Source organism: Apis cerana, linkage group LG6 (genome assembly GCF_029169275.1).
Source record: "Apis cerana isolate GH-2021 linkage group LG6, AcerK_1.0, whole genome shotgun sequence".
NCBI lineage: Eukaryota > Metazoa > Arthropoda > Insecta > Hymenoptera > Apidae > Apis > Apis cerana.
Window position 1 is genome coordinate 11,768,360 of NC_083857.1, and position 18,713 is coordinate 11,787,072.

The 18,713-nt window shown below is 40.0% G+C and overlaps 1 protein-coding gene and 1 long non-coding RNA gene across 5 annotated transcripts in view; one reads left to right on the forward strand and one right to left on the reverse strand.

Moving 5' to 3' along the window:
* LOC107994067 (fat-like cadherin-related tumor suppressor homolog) overlaps positions 1-18,713 on the forward strand; it is a 466,334-nt gene that overhangs the window by 444,015 nt on the left and 3,606 nt on the right. For both annotated transcript variants that reach the window (XM_062076345.1, XM_062076347.1), the window contains 16 exons: positions 1,374-1,526; positions 1,882-2,095; positions 2,256-3,816; positions 3,954-4,524; positions 4,692-4,863; positions 4,941-5,165; positions 6,492-6,515; positions 9,466-9,702; positions 10,609-11,661; positions 11,802-12,448; positions 12,641-14,038; positions 14,151-14,288; positions 14,392-17,085; positions 17,337-17,670; positions 18,016-18,156; positions 18,424-18,570. In XM_062076345.1, coding sequence (XP_061932329.1) covers positions 1,374-1,526; positions 1,882-2,095; positions 2,256-3,816; positions 3,954-4,524; positions 4,692-4,863; positions 4,941-5,165; positions 6,492-6,515; positions 9,466-9,702; positions 10,609-11,661; positions 11,802-12,448; positions 12,641-14,038; positions 14,151-14,288; positions 14,392-17,085; positions 17,337-17,670; positions 18,016-18,156; positions 18,424-18,570 — 9,709 coding nt within the window. The remainder of the gene's footprint in view (positions 1-1,373; positions 1,527-1,881; positions 2,096-2,255; positions 3,817-3,953; positions 4,525-4,691; positions 4,864-4,940; positions 5,166-6,491; positions 6,516-9,465; positions 9,703-10,608; positions 11,662-11,801; positions 12,449-12,640; positions 14,039-14,150; positions 14,289-14,391; positions 17,086-17,336; positions 17,671-18,015; positions 18,157-18,423; positions 18,571-18,713) is intronic.
* LOC133666265 (uncharacterized) lies at positions 6,008-11,506 on the reverse strand. Of its 3 annotated transcripts, XR_009830196.1 has the most exons (5): positions 11,365-11,506; positions 11,119-11,265; positions 7,282-9,791; positions 6,989-7,151; positions 6,008-6,878 (listed from the first exon to the last, which is right to left on the reverse strand). It is a non-coding gene; the product is annotated as an uncharacterized LOC133666265 (long non-coding RNA). The 3 variants fall into 3 exon arrangements; XR_009830198.1 differs by having other exon boundaries at positions 6,008-6,696; positions 6,989-9,791; XR_009830197.1 differs by having other exon boundaries at positions 6,989-9,791.

The window sequence follows — 18,713 nt, forward strand, 5'->3', positions numbered from 1 at the left end:
AAACCCTCGCGCCGTTTAATGAACAGGCGACGATACATTTTTCCGTGTGCATCGGCTCGAGAAAACACTGGAGCCTCCTCTCTCTCTCTCTTTCTCCTTTCGTTCAACCATCTATTCGCGATCTATTCGCGAAAAGAGGCCTGTGTTTTAATACGCTTTAATGCAGATCGATATTTGACAGCCGCAAAGGATTTTTGCCTTTTTCCCTTTATTTTTTCCTCTTTCTTCTTTTTTCTTTTCCTTCCTTCCTTCCTTCCTCTCTCTTTTCTCTTTTCTCTTTTTATTCGTGCCGCGTACCGCATGATGACTGCGCGAATGCAACGCTTCGAGGCCACGAGCGCAATGTTTTTGCGATGGATCCAGAAAACGAAGGAAACGAAGGAGAGATGGGTGAAATATGGATGTGGGAGAGAGAGATGGAAAGAGAGAGGAAGAGGGAGAAAAAGGGCGGGCGAATTGAAAAATTGTAGACCGTGAACGAAATGTTTTAGAAAGAATGAATTGTCTTTTTTTTTTTATTGTTTTATAATTTGTTTCTTTCTTTCTTTCTTTCTTCCTGGTCGTAATTGAGAGATTTGCGTGTTTTGTATATAATATATACGTATATAGATTTAATTCGTCGATCGTTCTAGACGCGTGTCGCTTTTTCCTCTTTCTTTTCAAATTCGTTCGCACTTTACACCCTGCGTTTGTTCACTCGGATGTATCATCGATAACTATCCTTTGAAATAATTGATAAACGGTTGATGGGAGGAAAAAAAAAACTCTTGTTGTCATTATCCTATTTCTTTGTTGAAAAAAATATGTTTCATTCAAAGGTTTTTTTTTTCTTTCTTTAATGGAACTTCGTATTTTCGATACGAATGAAAAAAGTAAAAGCCATTATCAAGTAGCGTTCATTTTTACGAGAAAAAAAGTATTGTACTCCATCTTTATTTTTATATTTCTAAACACAATAATTTTTTTCTTCGAATTGATAAAAAAAAACGATAAAAAGAGCATTTGAAACGTCAACCATTTAACAATCATCTCGAACAATCATCAATTATTAAGATTAATGATTACATACACATACACAGGGTGTTTCGAAGCTTTTTCTTTTCTTTTTTTTTTTTTTTTTCCCTCGGAGAAAAAACTTGCGGTCGCAATTATTTTCAGAAATAGCATATTTATAAATTAGATGCAGCTTGAATCGTACAGGATTCCTTTTCTTTCGATACAACCGATGGCAGATATCGATGTCTTCGTTTCTGTGTCGTGTACTGGCTATGTTAGTGGAGAATGGGAATGAAAGGAATTGCGCACGATTACGATCCTTTTGCATCTTTTTTTTTTTTTTTTTTTTTTATTTTATATTCGTGTCCACTCAATAGGTACTCGCGAAGGATAAAGACATCGGAGATAATGGAAAAATTCAGTACAGTATCAAGGGTGGGCGAGGCAAGGGCAAGTTCAAAATTCACCCCACCACTGGAATGGTGTACTCTCAACGCGGATTCGAAGCTGGACAGGAATACGAGATGATGGTGAGCTTCCTTTAAAACGTTCTATTCCTGACGTTTAACCATAAATCCGTTTAATAACGATATTTACACCGTTCCTCGTTAAATTAAATTAAATCCACTTCTCGAGCGTGTAACACATTTCAAAACGCAAAAACCATAAATCGGATGGAGTCATCAACCCGTTCGAGAATTAAACGAAAACATTAGGTCCAGGATGCATAATCGTCCCCCGCAAAGGATCACGTTACGAATACACGGTATGGAAATCCGACACGTTCGAAAAGTCATATATCATGGTCATAATCGGGGAAACAGTAACCCTTAATAACAATTTAAGTCGGAGTTTAACTTGGCCACCTTGGCCTCCATTCGTTAGATAAGGGCGGCAGACTGCGGGGAACCGCAGCGCAGCCATCAAACACGGGTGTCCGTGCAAGTTGTCGAGGTACCAAAGGAATCCGAGAACCCACCAGTCTTCAAAACGAACAATCAGAGTGTCGAGGTTACGGAGAGCGACAAGGTCGGGTTTCTCGTGGCACTGGTCCAGGCCACCGACAAAGATGGCGATTATTTGTGGTACGATATCATTGGTGAGTAAGATCGATCTCCTTTCCCAAAATTAATCCATCTGAAAGGTAATAAGAGGGGGGGGAAGAAAGAATTAAACAGTCAATATTGGTTTTTTTAATAAACTTGTACACGAATAATACTTTTTTTATGATGAAACGAGAAAAACGTGGAATTTTCCAGACGGCGACAAAAGGGACGAGTTCTTCATCGGCCGAGACAACGGAAACGTGCTGCTCGCGAAGAAACTCGATTGGGAAACGCAAAACTTTTACAACCTGACGATCCGCGTGACGGACAGCGTGGAATCTGCCGTGACCCAACTTCTGGTCAACGTGATCGACATCAACGATCACAGGCCTGAATTCACCGAGAGTGTTTATCGCGTGGACATCTCGGAGAACGTGGAAAAAGGGGAGAGGATCCTTCAGCTGCACGCGACCGACGAGGACGAGGACAAGAAAGTGTTCTACAGCCTTCACGCAGCCCAGAATCAAGCCTCGTTGGAGATCTTCCACGTAGATTCGGTGACGGGTGCCGTTACGTTGAACGAGGTCCTCGATCGAGAGGCGATCGAGGAGCACGTACTCACCGTGATGGTTAAAGATCAGGGGACACCGGCGAAACGAAACTACGCCAGAGTTATAGTAACGGTACACGATCACAATGATCATGCCCCGGAGTTCATTAGCGAGATCATCCAGGGAAAGGTGTACGAGACGTCTCCCATCGGCGCTGCCGTGGTCCAAGTGTACGCCATAGACAGGGACAAAGGAGACAATGCCAAGATCACTTATTCGATTACTTCTGGGAACGTGGGTAACATGTTCACGATAGATCCGAATCTGGGCGTGATTCGAGTAGCCCGAGAATTAGATCTGAGCGCCTCCTCGGAGTACATATTGTTGGTAAAGGCCACGGACCACGGTTCCCCGGCGTTGGCCAATACGGTGCCTGTACACGTGATGGTAACCATGGCCGACAATGCGCCACCTAGATTCATCCAAAAAGAATTATCGGCCGAAATTTACGAGAATCAACAGGTGGGCACTTACGTGAAGCACGTGGAAGCAAGGAGCACGTCCTCCTTGCAGTTCGAGATCGTTCAGGGGAACAAGGACGACACGTTCTTCGTAAATCCGAGCACGGGCGTCATAGTGATCAAGAACGAGCTGGATTACGAGAAGACGAAATTTTACAACTTGACGATAGCCGCGACCAACATGGCCAGCGCGAAGGCGCATTGCAACGTGATCGTCCACGTTCTGGATCGAAACGACAACGCGCCAAGATTCCTGCAAGCCGTGTACAGCGGGGAGATAAGCGAGGGCGCCACCATAGGCTCCTTGGTGCTCACCAACACGAGCACGCCATTGGTCATAAAGGCGGAGGACGCCGACTCCGAGCTGAACGCCCTTTTGAATTACGACATAGTGGAGGACTTGCCGCGAAAATACTTCCACATAGACTCGAGCACGGGCGCAATTAGGACGGTAATGGTTCTGGATCACGAGACCGTTCCTAAGTTCACCTTCCACGTGAAAGTCTCCGATCTGGGGAAACCGAAACTGTCCTCCGAGACCACTGCCAAAGTGATGATCCTCGTCACGGACGTGAACGATTGTCCGCCCAAGTTCCTCGAAAACGACTACAACACCACCGTGCTGTTACCCACGTACAAGAATGTCGCCGTGGTCCGAGTCAGCGCCGTCGATCCAGACAGTTCTGAAGGCGTCCCGCTCAGGTATTTCTATTACATGCTTTAATTCGAGAATAAAATAATTATTCCACTGAGATTTTTGCCCGATATATAAAATTTGAATATCGATCCCGGTTGAATTAGAAAATCGTTTCTTCGATTCTAAATATCCCTATTTTCAGATACGACATCATCGATGGGAACAAGGCGCACACGTTCGACATAGACTCCCAAACCGGTGTGATCACCGTGTATAACCCGGAACGCATGAAGAAAAGCTATCTGTTACGGGTCCGCGTGTCGGACGGAAAGTACTCGAGCGTGTGCCAGGTGAACGTGATCGTGGAGAAGTCGGAGAACTCTGGGCTGATGTTCCAGAAGGACGTCTACGAGGGCACCATACCGGAGAACTCGACTCGAATCACCACTGTCGCGGTCGTGAACGTTTTGGGGAGCGCGTTGAACGAGCACATTGTCTTCAGCATTCTGAACCCGACCGACATGTTTGTAATTGGATCCACGTCCGGCGCGATCCGAACCACCGGGATTAGATTCGATCGGGAGGTTTGCGACCATTACGAATTGATAGTGGAGGCGAGGAGTCAGATGCCGGGCAGGGAGAAGCCGAGGGTGGCGCACGTGATCGTGAACGTCACTATATTGGACATCAACGACAACTGTCCAATGTTTGTTAACTTGCCCTATTACGCCGTCGTGTCTGTGGAGGCGCAGAAGGGCGACATTATTACCAAGGTAAATGGATTAGTACGGTCAAAGGATCGACCGTAGGAATTAGGAATAGTTAACTGGTCGGAGGAGATATGATAAACTGGTTTATCCGATTATATCGAGTGGCTTAATTGTATTCCACAAATTATAATGTTTAAGTTCTTCAAAGCTGTTGCTCGATCGGTTCCCAGGTGCATGCAATAGACATGGACAGCGGCGACAACGGAGAAGTTAGGTACGAGCTGAAGAAGGGCCACGGAGAGTTGTTCAAGGTGTGCAGAAAAACGGGCGAGATATCTCTGAAACAGAATCTGGAGGGTCACAATCGCGAATATCAACTCACTATTGCCGCATACGATGGAGGTAGACGGGCAATTTTCAGAATTTACATTTTGATCAAAGTTTAAACAGCATTCGACACGGTTTAAACTTGATTCCAGGCATTACACCGTGCTCTATCGAGGTGCCGGTGAACGTAAAGGTGATAGATCGATCGATGCCAGTGTTTGACAAGCAATTTTACACGGACAGCGTGCTGGAAAGTATTGAGATACATTCGCCTCTAACTTTGTCTATACAGGCCGAGTCGCCGTTGAATCGCAAGTTGATATACAGTATAACAAAAGGGAACGATTTCGAGGAATTCGCTCTGGATTTCAACACAGGTGAGCGAGCTTTCGTTAGTCGCATGGCAGAACAGTTTTTCAAAAAAAAAAAAAAAAAAAAACCGTGGATGAACAATGAAACGAAGATTGAATTAAACGCGCAGCGACCAGGCACGGAACGATGAAGTTGCAACACAAACAATGTATCTTTCGACAACACGCACGTTAAGATTTAAAAAACTGCCACGTTTTCGATTCTCTCTTTCTCTCTCTCTTTCTCTCACGTTAGTCTTCTTTCTTCTTCTTCCTTTTTTCTCTTTTTTTTTTTATTTTTTTTTCATTTTTTTCATCGTTCCATGCAAGATACGATACAGTCGAATCGTAGATATGTACATACGCGTTTCACGAGTGAGATTTCTCTCGATAGTTGTTTTATCTTTTTTTTTTTCACGAGAAATATTTTTTTTTTCCAATTACGTCACGACAGCGGCGAACGTGTGTTACATTCGAAACGAATAGCGAAATACGGAATACGTTGCGTCCTAAATCCCCAGTCCCGAATGAAACGTCTCCTGAGGATTCTCATTCCAACTCGGCTGTGGGACACATAATAATAATAATAATAATAATAACTTTCGACCTTTTCATTACTGGAAATGTTCTACTGACGAGACCGAGTTTCTCTCTCACAGTTTACAGCGATAATCGATCCAACAACGCGAAATAATTTACTTAAGATACGTATCTTTTGTAACGATAATTTTTAAATCGTTTATGGCTGTAAGGCGATTTGTCGTTTCTATTTTTTTTATCGTAACAATTTATCAATTTTATATGTGTATATAATGACACGACGAAGAAAATCGTTTCCACTTGTGAAAACGGCAACAGCAATGAAAGGGTTAAATATAAATGATTTATCTCGATAACCTCGATACACAAACAACCGCGCTTTCCACTTTAACGAATGACGCGTTGGCTCCGCTGTATACATGGTATTCGGTGACTAAATTCTAATCAAGTCACGGTGTAGTGGTGAGACAACAGTAGCAAATTGGGGATGTTGGAATGTATCGCACGTAACACAAGCTGCAGTTACAATTATACGGTTAATTTGTTGTCGTATACGTGAATTAATCATAAATAATTATATTTATATCTCAATTTAATTCCGCCCCACGATAATTCAAATTTACGTACGTTCCGCTATTATTACTATTTATTTATATTTATTTGTAGTAGTTTATTTATTTATTTATTTATTTATTTATTTTAATCAATTAATTCTCCTCTCTTTACCAATCCCTCCCTTATAATTTATTCTTTACGAATGCTTATCTGATTAAACTAGAAATTAAAGTGTTGTTGTATCTCCCTGTTTCGCAGCCCCCGACAGTAACAATGGTCCTTGTGAGTATAAAAAATACTAGTTCTATCGGTCTGCTGTGTTGCACTGTATCACGCTACTGCACTGCTCTCTTTCTCTCTTTTTTTTTCTCTCTCTTTCTATGATGATTTTCATGCACGAAAAGGATCCGATTCTCGCGATAAATCCACATCCTGTCGGTTATCTATTGGATTAATATCAATCCTGTGCATCACGTCAAAGAGTAAATTAGAATAACGATCCGGATTTCACGCGAGATATCGATTGTCGAATTCAAGCCGATAGCAAGAAAATCGTCGGTATAGATATTTAATTGTAAATGATAAACATATGTATTTCTATTGTATTAAATTATATATCATTCTTGAATCATTGAGTAATAATTTCTGAAAAATGTTTGAAAATTTTTTAATCGCCATATTTTTTAAATTTAAAATATACTTGTATTATCGTAATACTTTATCTAAAAATTATCAAAGATACGAAGAGTTCTTACCAGAATCAGTTAAATCAAATTATACGAAATATAAATCGGAATCGACCGCTTGGGCGGTCGAGGCTTTCGTCCGCCATACACAGCTTCCATAATTGCACGGCTCGTGCACGATGTCCGTCATTTTTCACGACAACTAACTGCTTGTCAATGACTATGCACGATTCTGTATAAAAAACAAAAAGAAAAAAAAAAAAAAGATTAAATCCAAGAAAAAGTAAGGCTCAACGTGGCATGTTAATCCCCTTTCCCAAAGTAAAAGAAGATCGCTTTTGATCGTACATTTTTGCACTTACTTTTACTCACCGTCTCCCATCCAACCGGTCCTATTATCTCATATATAGAAGCAACGAAGCCGCGTGAAAAACGGGTTTGGAGCACATTATTGCTTTTAAACGTCAATACGTGGTCAACGTGGTTAACGAAGACCACACTCCTCGCGGTGACATGTAGTCGCTGCAAAAAGTATTTGCACACTATTATACTCGCTATATAGTTATATTTACTGTAGACAAATATCTGTATGTTTCTCATTTTTCATGGACAATATAGATTGTTTATTATTCGACTATTTCTTTTTTTATTATTCTTATACTTTAAAAAAATTTTAAAAATAAAAAAATTCAGGAATGAACTCCTGCTCCAGACGTATAATTTAATAATATTTTCATTATAATTGTAAAAATTTGATAGTATGGAAATGAAAAACGAGGAAAAAGTATTTTATTTGGAAAATAAGGTAGTTTAATGCACTTAATATGTGCAAATACTTTTTGCAGCCACTGTATAATCTAGATCGCGTCTAGATGCTGAGCTTAACATCGGTACACTACTTTTTCTCTACCTAGTTCCTTTTTTCTGATTTTTTTTTTTTATTTTTTTTACTTATAAGCACCGTGATTCTCGCGGCTTTTACTCTTATTTTTTCGCATGGCGTGCCTGCACCTTACGTCGCGTGCAGAATCGAAAAAAGATACGGTGCTTGTACCTTAAACGAGCTACAATGTGTATGGCGAGAAAGGGAACAGGCAACTCGTTTGTAACAGGTTGACTGCGATACGTGACGAAATATTCGCTTATTCACTTCTCGAGATCGATCAAGAAATAACGGAGTTCTATCCTGCTTGCAAAATTGCGTTTCCTTCGTTTTGCAACATTTTCTGATCTTACTTCGATATTTTTTAATTAGAATTCTTACTGAAGTATTGAAATTAAAAATTATCTTCCTGAAGATTGGTAAAATAATTGATTTGAAAAAGATATTTTTAAAAAATTGTGAGATGTTTGATATTTTTCACAATTGGAATAATAAAAATATAAGATATACTGATAATAATAAAAAATTTATAATCTACATTAAATACTAAAGTTTTATTATTAAGAATGGAAAATGATCTACAAATTTTTTTTTGTTTAAAAATATTTATGTGATAAAAAAATTTCTAAAAAATTTTCTAAATAATTAATATTTCAATCCTATTAAAAATATTATATATGGAGATCTCAAGAAATAATCTCACATAATTTTTTTCCATAATATTCCAAAGAAAAAGATCAATCAAATGAATGGAGTCAACCTGTTAAGTTGCACAACATGTTCAAAGGTGCAGACATTTCTGGTAGCATCCGCAAATTCATTCACGGTATCCAACCGTCTTGTATAAACGTGTTTACCACGTGACTTGCATTCAGTGTCTCTTCTTGGTGTCCGCGAAACCGAGCAACTCCTTCAATTATCCGAGTCATCATTACTGGGAAAAAAAAAAAGACAATGAGAACCGCATCTCTACACCTCATTAAATTCTATTAATGATATCTGCATTAAGTTTAAGCATCGATAAACTATGCTGCTTTTCATGCTACTCTCCAAAAGGAAAAAGTCAACCTGTCGATGTGCAATCTCTAAATAGATTTAAATGAGACTTCCTTTAAATCTTTTTTTATGATATATAAATAATAAATAATAATATTATATCTAACTTTAATGATTTAAAAAAATAAATAGATAAGAAATCTTATGCAAAGTTTAGTCTTCTCATTCAATTCCAATAATTTTTTTTTTTGTAACTATTTTGTAAACAATTAAAAAACTTTGTTGCATCTCGATAATTTTAAAAAGAAATAAAGAAAAATTTCACAGAGATTAGATTAATCCTTTGTATTAAAATTAAATTAAATTTAACGATTGTTACTATTATTATTTTTCTTATTATATACACGTACATCATAACAAAGAATTCAAAAGATGTAGCACATCGACACGTTCGTCCGGGAAAAAAGTATAATAAAATAGAGAGGATAGAAAGAAGTGTATACGAAAAAAATCTAAAAAAATACACGCGACACAAATTAGACAGACACACGAATCCTCCACGCTATTATTCAGCATCACGAACATAAAGGAAAAGTTTCTCGGCTTTGTGGACGCTACCGCTGCATAGAATGCTTTTGGGTCTACAATCTTCTCTTCGATAAATCAGGTGTAATCTACGTGGTGGACGAGTTGGATTACGAGCAGAAGAAACAGTACGAACTGACCGTCCGCGCGACGGACAGCGTATCAGGCGTCTACGCGGAGGTGCTCGTTAGCATTCTGGTACTGGACGTGAACGATTGCCCGCCCGAATTCACTCAAGACTCGTACAACATCTCGGTATCCGAGGCAGCGCCGTTCGGCACTTCCGTGTTGAGAGTCAGCTCCAGAGATAACGACACGGGTAAGTGGTTATTAAGTCCGGCTCCAACGTAGTAGAAATCCTGTTACGTCCTTTCAATCTTTCTTCTTCGTATAAATCTTGTTTTCATCCTAAAAAGTTTGTTAAGTTGAAGAATGATACGTGTAATTTCTTGATGTTAATTTTGATATTGATTTTCTATTTGAAATTTTCTCTTATCCTTATTTATAACAGATTGAAAAAATTAAAATCTTGCAATAATTCAATTTTATTAATTTATATGATCAATTAAAATTTTTTCATTTATATCATTTTCTATTCTAAACTTTTATTAAATCTAACATAGATTGTTTTGCATTCTCATTAATATATAAAATATTAAGTTATATAAGAATTAATGTTCATTATTTCTACCAATTTGATTAATCTTAAATACAGTAAGATATATTTGAATACGAATTAAAGAAATTGGAATCGAATTCTTCACGAAACTCTGTTTAAATTTTGAATTACTGAATTAAGGAAGTAGAGATTCTAGCTCTCTGGCTATGCTCATAAATAACGAGAGACACTCTTGTTGCAGCAAGATTAATGTTATTGTAATTATTGTGAAGGATGCTCTTAGCGGATATCAAAGTCGGATTATCGCGATGAAATATACCTTGAGCTTGTTACATGATTGTACGAGAATGAAAAAGAAACGAGAAAAGGATGAATAGAAACTCGTGTTTCTCGTTTTTATCTAATAATTTTATCTAATAAAATGATTTTATCTAAATAATTTATTATTGAAAACAGTGAATAAAATTGATATATAATTTCGATTAATTAAATAGAATTTTAACTTTCCATTAATCATTATAGATTTTATTAATCTATAATGATGTATTAGAAATATTCCAAATATTCCAACACAAGGAAATCATTAATTCCCCCCTTTCCATTTAGACATAAATCAGCAAGTACGCTATGCGATTCAAAACGACACGGAAAACAGCACGGATCTGTTTCACATAGACCCGGAAGAAGGTGTGATCTTTTTGAAGAGATCTCTGGATCACGAAGCCCACGAGTCTCATCACTTCACCGTAATAGCCATAGATCGCGGCGTACCGAGTCTTTCGAGCACTGCCCACGTTTGGGTGACGGTGATCGATATGAACGACAACCCACCCAAGTTCGAGCAACCCTCGTACACCTGCTCACTGTCCGAACACGCGGAACGGGGTCAATTCGTGACCGTGGTATCCGCCAGTGATCCGGACTACGTTGACGAGAAACTAACGTACACGATAGTCGGCGGCAACGAGCAACAAACGTACAACATCGATCAATCAACCGGCATTATTTCGCTGATCAACATGCAGAACTTTGGAGAAAAAAAGTTGAGCATGCTAAATGTCTCTGTCACCGATAATGTCTATACGAGCTTCGCACGTGTCAAGATCGAGATACTACCTGCCAACAGACACAATCCTAAGTTTCCCAATCCGGTGGTCGAAGTAACGGTATTCGAGAATCAGTTGCCTGGTAGATTGGTCACCAGCGTGATAGCCACTGACGATGACTTCGGAGAATATGGAACGGTCATATACAGCATACCTTCTGAACTTATGAAAGAGATTTTCGATATAAATAGATTGACAGGAGAGATTGTAACTAGGAAGAAATTGAATCGGGAAGAGCAGAAATTGTATGAAATACCTGTGATGGCTACCGATGGAGGTGGTAAGTCAGGTTTCGTGATGGTTAGGGTTAAAGTTGGGGATGAGAACGACAATTCACCCGTGTTCCTTCTGAGGGAATATAAAGCTAGTATCCATGGGAATTTGACCATAAATACGTCATTCTTGAAAGTGAAGGCTAAGGATGCTGATGAGGACGACGCTGCGAGGATCGTTTACTCGATCTATGAACCACAGACTTCGGAAGCTAAGGCATTATTTGGAATAAATCCTAATACTGGAGCTTTGTTCCTGCAGAAAAGTGCGATATCGTGGGGTAAGAAGTTAATTTATAAGTTCTGTATTATTATAGATGTTGAAATTTAATACCATTAATATATATAGTAGTATTATGTAATATTTAAATCAAAATATTTTATTATACTTAATTTTTCTTTCTTCTTTTTAACATTCTAGAAAATCAGTTATTTGAGCTCTTTATTCGTGCCGAAGACAAAGGTGGAGCTACAACTCATCACGCTGATGTTCCTCTCAGCATCTATATAATGGGTCCACAAGATATTCCACCTCTATTTGAACGAAAAGAGGACAAATTCTTCATATCTGAAGCATCTCCTGTCGGTACACCAATAACCAGGCTCAAAATCGTAACCAATAGCACGGTCACTTATAGAATAGTTTCTGGAGACGAAGATTCCCCGTATTTCATGATTGATGGTTATGGACAAATTACTTTAATCAAACCTTTGGACCGAGAGAACAAGGACAATCACTTGATCGGAGTTCTCGCCGAAACGGATTCCAGTCCTCCATTGACAGCTCTTGCAGAAATATCGCTTCAAGTGTTAGATGAAAATGATCACGCTCCTAAATTCGAAAGCAATCCTTATGGTATCAGCGTGGCGGAGAACGTGGAGGAAGGAACATCGATTTTGAAAATTATCGCGCACGATGATGATTTAGGTAGCAATGGAGAAGTTCGATATTCTTTCGGCTCGGATATAGGCGAATTAGCGAATGTATTCACGGTGGATGCATATACTGGCTGGATATCGACATTGGTTCAACTTGATAAGGAAAAACAGCCCGAATATAAATTTCAAGTACGTTCAATTAAAAATTAACTACATTTGAATATTTAATAAAATAAATTTTTGATAATTTATTAATAATTCAAATTTTCTTTTTTTCCTTTTAATTCTTTTTCTTGTATAATTTTCATTATTCCATATGTTTTAATTTTATATATTGTTTATAAAATTTAATTATTAAATATAAATCTTCACCGTGTTTAGGTAGTCGCCACCGACAATGGAAATCCAAAGCATTTCGCAAGAACTTCTGTGCACGTCAAACTAAAAGACTATAACGACAATCCTCCCGCGTTCGTAGATGATCGTTACGAAGCAACTGTAAACGAAGACGCACTACCAGGAACAGTCGTGGTCAAGTTGATCACCGTCGACAAGGATTCGGACGTGAACACGCCTATAGAATTCTATATAACATCCGGTGATCCGAGATCCCAGTTTCAGATTAGATCGACTGGCGAGGTGTACGTGGCAAAATCTCTGGATCGGGAAACGATCGATCGTTATGAACTCGAAATAGTCGGCACCGATGGTAAATACGTTTTCAAAACACGAGTAACGGTACAGATACTCGATGTGAACGACAATCCGCCATATTGTCTGAGGTATCGTTATAGAGAAATTCTATCCGAGGGTTCTCATCCAGGCACTTACGTATTAACTGTGCTCGCCACTGATTACGATGACGAACCGAACGCCAAACTGCGTTTCTATTTAACCGGCGACAACAACGACAAGTTCTCATTGGACAAGGAGACAGGCGTGTTGAAGACGATTGGTCAGTTGGATCGAGAAACTCAAGCGAAGTATTCACTCACGGCTCATGTGCAGGATAGAGACAAACCATCTTGGGAATGTTCATCTCAGTTAGAAATTCTGATCTCGGATTTGAACGACAACGCGCCTAAATTCACCATGCAAACATACAGTGCAACACTGCCGGAAGATGTAGAAGTTGGTACTTTGGTAACAAAAGTGCATGCCACGGATGATGATATCGGCATTAATCGCAAGATCAGATACGAGTTTATCGATTCCGCCGATGGCCATTTTCTCATCGCAACGGACAGCGGCATCGTTACGCTCGGCAAACCATTGGACAGAGAAACGAAGGCGATGTATAACGTGACTATCCAGGCATTGGATCAAGGAACTCCTCAATTGATGAGCATGACTTCGTTAATCGTCAACGTTCAAGATATCAATGATAATCCACCAGAATTTGCGTCCAAGATTTACTTCTCTAAAGTTCCTGAAATCTATGCGGTTGGCACGGAAGTGGCAAGAGTTCTCGCAACGTCTAAAGATACCGGGGTTAATGCCGATGTTTATTACTCAATCGTTGGCGGGAATGAACACAAAAAATTCCAAATCGATGCGCGTACCGGTGTCATTATAATTGCGGAACAATTGGATTTTGAGCGTGCAAGAGATTATTTTTTGACTATTCAGGCTGTGGATGGAGGAATTCCGCCTTTGAGTAATCATGCCACTGTGAATATTACTGTGATTGATAGCAACGATAACGCGCCGATATTCAGTGAAGTTTCGTACAGAGCTTCTATAAGGGAGGACGCAAAGATTGGAGAGAAAGTTATACAGGCAAGCGAAGTTTTATATTATAGCGTGTGATATTTTTTAAAAATTAAATTCTATACATTATTTCAAATGACTAATGTACAACTCTAATTCTATGTTATAATTAACGTATCAGGTATTCGCAAATGACTTGGATAGCGAAGAAAACGGAAATGTATCTTATTATATAGAACGAGGTGACAGGCAAAAGCAATTCTCGATCGATCAGAAAACAGGACAAATTATCGTCGCCGCTCCGTTGGATCGCGAGGAAGTCAGTATAAATCATATGCACTATTTCATTATGCATTTATTACTATTTCATTATATATATGCATTTGCAATGTAATCTACAATGTAATATTTCATGATTCCAGATTGGTAATTACGTGCTAGAGGTTCACGCCCGCGATAGCGGTATACCCGTACTTTCCAGCTTCGTAATGGTAAACATCGAGGTTCTAGATGCAAATGACAACTCGCCGCTGTTCTCCCTTTCAAATTATACCGCAGTAGTACAAGAAGACAAGCCCTTGGGTCACACTGTATTACAATTCGTGGTCACAGACGCAGATATCGAGCCAAATGCCGCCCCATATACTTTTGATTTTCGATCTGGAAATGAGGGTGACGCGTTCAGATTGGAACAGGATGGAACATTGCGAACTGCGACTAAATTCAACAATAGAGTGAAGGATAAATATATGCTGCATATACGCGTCTTCGACAATGGAAGTCCACCTTTATATTCCGATGCTTGGGTGTTGATCAAAGTAATCGAGGAATCTCAATATCCTCCGGTAATTACGCCCCTAGAAGTGGTTATTAATTCGTACATGGATGAATATCCTGGTGGAATTATTGGAAAAGTTCATGCAACGGATCAGGATCAATATGACACGCTTTCGTACAATTTGAATCCATCGTCTCCTATTCCAAACGATCTTTTCCAAATTGACAAAATCGATGGCACTTTGGTAGCTCTTCCACGACTCGATGTCGGCGAATACAAAGTAAATGTCAGTGTAACAGATGGAAAATTTAGCACCCATTCTATAGTAAAAGTAAACGTCGATTTAATAACCGATAAAATGTTGGAGAATTCTGTAATCGTAAGATTCAGAGAGGTTAGCCCGGAAAATTTCATATTAAGCCATCGTAAAGGATTTATCAAGACTGTACGAAACGCGATGAATTGTAGGTTAAAAGACGTCGTTATTATAAGCGTTCAACCTTCCACCGATGAAATAAATTTAATTAAATCTCGCACTATTCGACAAACCGTACACAATGATCTGGATCTTTTATTCGCAGTAAAGAAAAGTTCTACACCTTTAGGATTTTACGCTTCTGAAAGTATACGGGAAGCATTGAATCAGCGTATCGAAGAACTGGAGGAATCGACGAAATTGGTAGTGGAAGAAATCGTCAGATTTAAATGCAACAAAGAATACTGCGTTTATGGAGATTGTCAAGACAAAGTTGTTCTCGATGTTACACAAATAACGCCTGTAGCTACTGATGTGATGAGTTTCGTTTCGCCACGTCACAAACACAAGATGGAATGTAGTTGTAAAGAAGGATATGCCGGCAATCATTGCGAACTGGTCGTGAACGAATGTGCTAGAGATCCTTGTCCCATGTTTAAAGTTTGCATTCCTGATTCTTCTGTTCAAGGATATTTCTGCCAATGTCCGGAAGGCTTCGCTGGACAAACCTGTGATATTGACATCTCAAAGTGCCACGACGAATCTTGTTACATTCCACGGAATCCAATATCATTCAGTGGCAAGAGTTACGCTCGTTACAGAATCGACAAAGCCCACATCAGACAGACCATCGAGGATCGTCTTAGCTTATCTTTACGAATCAGAACGGTACAATTAACTGGAAATTTAATGTACGCGGCTGGCAAGGTTGATTACAATATTTTAGAAGTTATGAATGGAGTCGTACAATACAGGTTCGATCTGGGTAGTGGAGAAGGTTTGGTTCGCGTGAGCAGCGTATACGTGAGCGACAGACAATGGCACGAAATCCAATTAGAACGAGAAAGTAACAGCGCTAAGCTAACTGTAGATGGAAAACACGTGGCTCACGGATCAGCGCCCGGTATAAACGATATTCTAAATCTTCAATCGGATGATCTATATCTGGGCGCCGAAGTTAGACAGCATCCATCGATTCTGGGCTTTGAAGATGTTCAACGTGGTTTCATAGGGTGCATGGATGATGTCAGAATCGCCAGAGTATCGGTGCCACTGCACATGAGTGGAGCAAGTAGCGTTGCTGTTTTAAAACGCTTTGCAAATGTCGAATTTAGTTGCGACGCTGCTACAGTTCTCGTGTCCCCAGGAATTTGCGGCTCACAACCTTGTCAAAATGGTGGTACATGCAAGGATTCTGGTGGCGACAATTACGAATGCCAATGCCACACCAGATTTAAAGGACATGCTTGCGAAATCGATACCGATCCCTGCGCATCCTCGCCCTGTCTCTATGGCGGCCGTTGCAAAATCGTGCCGGAAGGAGGTGACTTTACTTGTGACTGTGTTGGGCCAAGCTTAAGCGGAAAACGTTGCGAATTCGGGAGATATTGTAGTCCAAATCCTTGTATCCACGGTGGAGTATGCGAGGAAGGAAATAATGGACCTATATGCAAATGTCAAGGATTCATGGGCGATCGTTGCGAGACGGATATAAATGAATGCGACGCTAATCCATGCACGAACGGAGGTACTTGCGTGAATGAAATAGGAACGTACAGATGTATCTGTCCTCCCAATATGACAGGACTAAATTGTGGCAACCCGGCATATTCCACGCCGATCATATCTAGCCATTTTAACATCACGTGGGAGCAGCTGATGTGGATTGGTATCGCAGTGGTACTGAACGTATTTCTGATCATCATATTCCTCACCTTCCGTCGAATCAGAATGAAACGGACGAGAGCACGAGCGAACAATATCAACAACGAGACCAGGAAACAAATCGTGTTGAACTCGGCACGGCCTCACGAACACGAGTTCAAACGTAGCTCAAAATTGAGCAACTTGGAAGTGATACAGGTATAACGCATATTCGTTACGTGTTACTTCTTTGATTTGCCAGCATTTTAAAAACGAATAATTTTTTGCATGCTTTTGATTATTATATTTCGATTGATCGTAACGCCAGTGATAGACAATTTGTCATTTTACTTATTTATTTCTTTAACGCCGTTTTTTTTCTTAATTTGCCGTCATCAGCTAGTATTCCCTTCCCTTGCGAGTGATGCGTGCATTGAGTTTAAGGTTTTTCGTGTGATTCTTTTTTGCAGAGAGAACCTCCCCAATGCCCTCCTAGACCCGCTTCCTACACTCCAAGCTCGAACAACGAGCCGGCCGCATACGGTAACTCTGCAGCTGTGGCGCTAAATAATTTAGATACGTTGCGTAGTTACGGCAGCGCCGGTGACGAGTTGGAAAATTTCCCTCCTGATTATTTGAGAAATCTGAACCGCAGTACCCCCGTGCCCCCTCCATCCTTAACCCTCGCTAATCCAGTCGGTGGAAACGCTACAGGCAGTGACACGGATAGCCTTCATAAGCCGAGCTGGCAAGAGCAGATGCAACTAGCTTCCTTCATCACGGACACGACAAAGATAAAGAATGGTGAGTAGTATGCGTCGCTGATTCCCCCGATTCATCGTAGCTTCTTACTTTTGTTTTTGCTTGTGGCATGCATCATGGGTGGAATTTATAGCTTGATCCTTTACTCGATCTCTCTCTCTCTCTCTCTCTTTCTCTCATCCTTCCCTTCATCGTTTCTTCTTCGTTCTTTTCGTTCAATCATCGAATTTTTCTCACTTCCTTTTTCGTTATGATTTATATTTCTCTACTTCTCTGTCTATTCCTCTACTTTTCCTCTTTTTAATACGAATGTCCGGAAACGTATGCTGACTTGGGCGTGTAGTGAATCGAATTAACATTGGTGTATCGTATTGTGTGCGCTAACAGACCTGAAACGAGCGAGCCCAGTGGTACCAGAGCTGACCACTGGAGGACTTCTACTAAATTCTTCTCGACGCGTGCCTCATGGAGGTGGGACCTCCGTTGCCTCCATGACGTCCATCGAGGATGATCCTCGTATAGTCGGTGGTAAGTCGAGATAGTAATGCCTGAAAAGAAATGAAACGAATACGTAAGGATACATTTGATATTTGGGACGCTTCGCTTATCGCTATCTATCTCTCTATCGGCTAGACTTCTTTTTTTTACTTCCTTTATTTACTTAACGATACACTGCTTTTCTTTCTATTTCTCTTTCTCTTCTTCTCTCTTTTTTTCCTTTTCAACTCCGTATCGCGGCGCTAGATCGTCGCATGTAGCGTGTCGGAGTACAGTTGTTGTCTGCAATGCTTTTAGGGTATCACTGGGATTGTTCAGACTGGGTCAGACCAAGCCAAAACCCCTTGCCTAATATCACGGAGGTGCCTGGAAGCGAAGTACCAGACTCGTCCAGCTTCCACAGCAATGAGAGTAACGAATCAAACACTCATCAGTTACCGTCAGGTGAGTATGCGACTGCATGCTCGCAGTACGTTGCTTTCTTTCGCAGCTATTAGAATAAATTATTGTTCACATGGAACGGTCTTCTCTAATTCATTTACGTTTATAGAGATTTTTTGCGTAAAATAATTTTAAAGGAAGGTATC